Source organism: Grammomys surdaster, unplaced genomic scaffold (genome assembly GCF_004785775.1).
Source record: "Grammomys surdaster isolate TR1022 unplaced genomic scaffold, NIH_TR_1.0 99, whole genome shotgun sequence".
Taxonomy (NCBI): Eukaryota; Metazoa; Chordata; class Mammalia; order Rodentia; family Muridae; genus Grammomys; species Grammomys surdaster.
In genome coordinates this window covers 8815624-8822015 of record NW_021604578.1, presented here as the reverse complement: position 1 = coordinate 8822015, position 6392 = coordinate 8815624, and the positions used below count along the sequence as shown (strand labels likewise).

Here is a 6392-nt window from a genome sequence, read left to right as displayed (position 1 = left end):
TATCAGCAAAGTTCAGTAAAGATTTACCTGGCAAAAGTAGCAGTCAGCTGGGTACCTGGCCAAGTAGTTCAGAGCATCCTATAAAAGGCAGTGTTTAGAGACTCATAATAAACTTAGTATGTATCTATTATCCTTGCTTTGTGTGTAGAAAGTATATATTAACGATTTGTCTCCTTTCTTGTCTCTCCCTCCTTTCCTCCCTCCTCTGTCTCTCCCTCCCCCTCTATCTCTTTCTTTCCTTGCTTGCTTATACTTCCTTTCCTCATCTCCCAACTTCCCAGTGCAATAACACACACACACACACACACAGTTAGAAGACATTCAACAAAATTTATGAGATAGATTTAGAATTAGTAAATTTATTAGTTTTTCTCAAAACTACTTGACAAACTAAGATTCATATTTTTTTTCAAATAACCAAGCTTTTAGTTCTTCATACGATGTCTTTGGATCTAAGAATATTACTAGGAACCACTTCACTTTTCTGTTTAACTGCTACTGAAGACATCCTCATATTACATTAATAATAAAATACATAGCAAACATTCATATCTTTAAATGTTCAAAGAATTAAACAGGCAACAAGGTCTAAAAAAGGAAACATAGGTTTGAAATGGGGGATGCTGGAAGAAATTATGACCTGAGGCAGACTTGAGAGGCAGACAAGTCACACAGTGGAGTTGAGAGAGGGGATTGGCAGCTTCAAGATGACTCAGATGCAAGCAAAGAACTGAGGGGTGAGGGGAAATAACTGGAAAAGGAAGGTATAACTGAAAAAGTCATGAATTTTGGAGTTAGGGTTTTGAGCTTTATACTTTTGCAAACAACATAAAAATTATTATTTTTTTTGGCAAAATAATGATGTGAGCACCTAGAATATTTTCTGAAGATCAACCTGCTGTGTCATAGGCCATTGATTGGATGTAACTCAGAAGACCAGGCTAGAGATGTGGCTCAGTGGTTGAGCACTTACCTGGCATGTCAAAGACCTTGGGTTAGCCCCTCAGCACAGGAAAAGGACGACCTGCTAGAAGACTGTAGTAATGCTGACGTCAAAAGATGGTAGAGGAAGGGACGAAGGAAAGCTGTTACAGGAAACATTTCAAAAGAAAAATGAATATAATACAGCACAGATTTAATTGAAGGTAGGGCACATGTGTTGGGGGGGGCGTTCTAGAACTTTTCTACAATGGTTCTCTTAGTGGGGATTTATACGGGTGGTGATAGAAAAGAGACCATTTCATCAGGATAGTTTAATCATGATGGCATCAGTCCACTTAGAGGACTGGTGATCATTTTTCCTCTAACAACGAGTCTCAGTTTGTTGAAAAGCTAGTCGCAATCTGGAAGGATGTATATGTCTTCATCTTGAGGAGGAGGAAGACTAGGTTTCTGAAAGTTATAATATAGGGGGTCCATTTGATTCCCATAGACATGCTCCTCGAGATTAGACGGCTGCGTGTTTTCGTACAGGGCCTTCTCAGTTGCCCCTTCAGTGCGGGGAGGGCCCACTTCCACGTTTTCATAGTTGCCGTGCATCTTATTTCTCTTGGCAGTAGATTTGTGGTCTTTGCTTTCCACTGAGGTTTTAGTGCTTGGGCTAGTCACGTAGGCACTCAAGCCGACGGATTTCGTGTAGTCTTTATGCCTGCTGCTTCTTCTTTGTATAAACTTCGGTAAGGTAAGTTGCAGTGCTGTGGTTTCCCTGCGATTCCAGTGCCAAGCACATCCAACCCCACAGACCAGCAAGAGTACTAGTAGGGAAACGCCGACAGCCACACCCACCGGAGAACTCACAAAGCTTTTCAGCATTTCAGCACAGTGCTGTTCAGCCGCCTGGTGCGGTTAATCAATTCACAGGCACAAGCAGAGGCAGTTTCTGGTTGCCTGTTATGGTTGAGGTTCAAAGCCAAGCTGGAAGGCTTCCTTTAGGCATTTCTTTTCCAGATCTCAAAGGACATTACTGGCCAAATCCCGATGCAACTAGACCTGAGAGTGAACCAATTCAGTCTCTGATGGTGACGTTTACTGGATCACCATCCTTGGATGCTAGAACTGAATTGGAGGAATTTTAATCCTCTCCACTTCTGTTTCCCTTGGTGCATCACAAAGTGAAGCCGAGGTGAGCAGAGAATAACAGCACAGCAGAAACCTCAAGAAAACGGAGGTGCCGTCCAGAAACCTGCTATAAATTAAAAATATATTAGCTGTATTCTTAGTACCTCATGAGATTTTAAATTTATCACATCTACCAAATGTGTTAGACATCCCTGTATTGTCAGTTCTTGCTTTTAATAATGAGTAGAACACGAGCTGTTTTGAAACAAGAGTGAAAAATATACCTCTGCCCAAGTGTAGTTGCTTGTATTGGTTGATGATTTTCAAACGAAACGTAAGGTTCTTCCAGCATAGGAGAAACACGATAAAACTATCCAAGTATGCCCTGTCCATTGCTTCCTGCCTCTCTGTGAAGCCTTGCCATCCTCCTTTGGAGTGGACAGAGGCTGTGTCAACTCCCAAGTCACTCCTCCCTCTAGAGCCTTAAAGTTAGTTAGCCCATTCTCTAGCAGAGGATGGTACCGTAAATGCAAGGAAATTCTTTCCTCCTACCTGGTCTAAAGGGGAGTAGGGCTCAGCTCTTTCCATCTTTACATTCTTAGAGTGAATCAGAACACCTAACACAGAAAATGAACCCAGTCAGTATTTATCTGAATACAAGAGGGCATTTTTAAGTGACTTCCAAATACAGCAACTAACTACTTTTAACTGACACTTGAAGAGGACAGATTTTAAAGGGTGTGTCGATTATTCCGAAGTCTTGGGAGATTTTTTTTTTTAAGTGAAGCAAAATATCTTTGTAAAAATTTTTAATCACAAATGTAGCAAATGGTTTACACTTAATTAAGGTGATGTTTGAAGTCTTCCCTTGAAACTTTAAAGTAGCAAGGAGAGAAACGCAAAGTAATCCATCAGACAGAATTTTCTACTGCGATTATAGCCACAAAGCATTCTTACTATACGTTTCAAGTGAGACTCAGGAATAGTGACAGCCAATATATTCAATAGTGACTATAGTATTCTTTACTACTGTCTACTGAGTGTCACTGTCAATAATATTTAATTAGGGGCGTATCTTAAATTTGCTTTCAAACACTTTCATGTGGATTGTCACACTTAACCCTACAGCTCTCGTGTGAGGTACTACTGGTATTCTCACCTTACAGAAGATAAAATGGAGGATTCGAGATAACAACTCACTAACAACTAGTTAGCTGTACTTATCTCCTAGACACCAGCACTAGTACTAAGCACAGGAAAGCTAATACACTAAATATCTGCTAATAGACGGAGGGATCCATTTCTAGTCTCACTACGGTGAAAGGAGAAGGAAAAACCCACAGAGCACTCCCCTGCCCTCAGTGAGGGCACATTTCTAATGTCAACTTCTTAGAAATCTGTTCAAGGTCAGATTATATCAAGCTACAAATATTCAATCTTGCATCTTATAGAAACAAATGAAGCACGACACGCAGTTTGTGTATAATAACCTCTCTTTGATAACTATTTAGGGTCAAACACTCCCAATACAGATATCGCTCAAGTTCCTTGGAGTCCTGGGGTGGGGTACACTGGGACTGAGCATAGAATTATTTATTCACCATGGAATATTGACAATCTGAGCTGTTCATGGTGGCTTGTGCCTGTGTAACCCTGGCACAGGGAAGCTGAGGCTAGATGGGATACAGAATGACACCCTATGTCAAAACCAACACATTTTATTGTCTACAGTTGAAATGAGAAAGGTAGCATGCAGAATGGTGGTAGTCAGTAAGAGTAAGCAAGTATGAGCAAGATGCAATGATATGGGTATGAAAAGTCATATTAAAATGCACTATTGTAAAATCAGCCATAGGCCTAAAATCAGCAATAGGCCTGTCATACATGTATACTAACACCAAGTCTTGGGTCTCTGTGGAAAAACATTGAAAGAGATGGCTATAAAGCTAATGTAAACAGGCAGCTTTTGTGGAAATTTATCAGCCTGAGTAGTCATAGACCTTGTAAATAGGTAGCATTTGTAGATAATACCAACTTAGATAAGGACAAATGAATCATAGGCAGAGTCATAGCGACCTGTCCCCTGAACCTTCAACCAGACGATACCCTGTTCTGAAAGATATCTGTACTCCCCTTGAACACCCACGCTCCAGTGTCATCCCCTTCCCTATGTCCTGCCTTTTTGTGTTTATAACCCTGTGTGAATAAGTTAAAATTACGATTTCAAAAAAATATGCACTATTGCATATACTAACTTAAAAAAGTAATAGTGCTATAGTCTACGAAGTCCTCCCACTCTTCCAAGGGTAGACATGACACAAAGGCCACATACAGACATTTGTCTAATGATTTCTACAAACAGAGCCTCATTTCCTTTATGGGCAGATGAGAATGGATATGTCTTAATATGTCATGGCGTAAATAATTACACACATGTTATCCAGAATATGTGGGATGCATTTCCAGAGTAAAGTTCAAATATCGAGTGGAATTAATCAGTGTTTTAGAAATGAGCTATGCTTCCAAGAGAATGGAATTGGGTTTTCTGCTTGACTGGCTGCTGTCTCCTGGGCAGGTGCATTGAAGCAAGAGGCTCCCTCTTAGTTTCTGAAAGAATTTATCTTAGTTCTATGCAGAGCAGACATCCTTTAATATAAAAATCACATAAAGAATATTAACTGAGCAAAAGAACAGCCAAAGAAACATATCTTTTCCCTGTCTTCAAGCTCACTGTATGGGAGAAAAATCTGTGAGATATAAAACGGAAAGATGAAGACATATTTCAAATCATAATAAAACGTCCTAGTATGATACCTCAATGAGGTTCACTCTGCCCAGCTTGGAAGCTCTTTTCACTTGGGAAAGCAACAGTTTCTGCAAGCTGACCAATAATTATTCATTTGTCTTCAAATCACAGGTTCTTTGTAAGCAGACCTTGCAAAGCAGACAGTATATTTCCATCAGGTAGCGTGGCAAGCCGAGGAAAGGGCTAATTAGTGTAGCATGGTCCTAGGTTTGCCAACCTCACCAGTAACTTGCAAGTTGCTATCCCTGCTATGACTAAGCCAAAACCATCCACACACACACATACACACACCACCACCACCACCACCACCACCATCATGAACAACAACAACATACAAGTTGTTTCTAATGTAACAAAGCATCACTACTTGGTTACACATGAATTCATTTCTTACCTCTTTCCATCACACAAACACTTTAAATCAGCTGGACTCGCAGGAAGCCTGGGAGTGGCCAGCTCTGTCTGTCGTCTGTCACTCTTTATCAATCTGTCTTCAGCTGAGCACTGTTCCTCTTTTCATGCTGGTCAGTTACTTCCTTCTTTGGCTCCTCCTCCCTTCAGTTTATTTAATACTTGCAGAGTTTCCTGGTTTGTGAGGAAGTTGCTATCAGATACTGCAGAATTATAAATGACCCTCCCTCTTTGTGGGTAGAACTTTTTGAAATATATATATATATATATATATCATCTAGGCTTGGCATAATTAATATATATATTAATTATGCAAAGCCTAGATGATTTTTCTTTTTTGATCAATATTCACAATGTTCACTTTAGAATAAATCATTTCCTTTGTTTTCTTCAAAGAGGTTTTAAAACTCACACTAACATAGGCCTTGAGTATTTTTGTTTGTTTGTTTGTTTTGTGATTGATAGAGCAATCTTCATTTAAATATGAAGCTACAATTCATAACCCTAAGGTGCATCCATATCTGTTGAACTAGTGCCATATATTGGTTCAGAATATGATTATTATTATTATTATTATTGTTATTGCTATCATCATTACCATCACCACCACCATCATCACCATTATCGTTGCATTCATTAAATAGAGGTTTCCCAGAGAACGTCCTGAGGCATATTACTCTGGGTATACTATTTGCCTGATGTTCATCAGGTAAATTTGTCCAGTACCTTTTTATTAGGAGACTCACGGGCACATTGGGACATTACTGATTGGCAACAATCTGACAGGAAGCAAACAAACTAAATCCAGCACGAAAGAAAATTTGCCTTGTTTTGTTTAGTCACAGTAGTCAGCCCATTCCTAGCACTAGGTATCGTAAGCCTTTAATGTAATACCCAAGAAATCATCAAAGGAAAAACGCCACCATTAACCAAAATTTATAGGCAGAAGTTGCCCTGGGAGCCCATGAGCAGGGCTTCTGTCCTTGCTACGTGATGAAATGGACTGAATGTCAATTTCCACATAGAATCTTTCTGTGATATCGTCACTAAGAACCAGCTCCATGGAGGTGGAGAGAGAGAGAGAGAGAGAGAGAGAGAGAGAGAGAGAGAGAGAGAG

General features: G+C 39.9%; 1 protein-coding gene across 1 annotated transcript; it reads right to left on the bottom strand.

The window, feature by feature from the left end:
• Positions 1-339: 339 nt before the first annotated feature.
• Positions 340-5335, bottom strand: Gapt (GRB2 binding adaptor protein, transmembrane). The gene is made up of 2 exons (XM_028784259.1): positions 5259-5335; positions 340-2185 (listed from the first exon to the last, which is right to left on the bottom strand). Exon 2 carries the CDS (start codon positions 1810-1812, stop codon positions 1333-1335), a length of 480 nt encoding a protein of 159 aa, XP_028640092.1. The 5' UTR covers positions 1813-2185; positions 5259-5335; the 3' UTR covers positions 340-1332.
• Between the last annotated feature and the right edge of the window lie 1057 nt (positions 5336-6392).

Coding starts and splice junctions, on each gene's coding strand:
- Gapt (XM_028784259.1), bottom strand. CDS start 1,812: ATGCTGAAAAGCTTTGTGAGTTCTCCGGTGGGTGTGGCTGTCGGCGTT.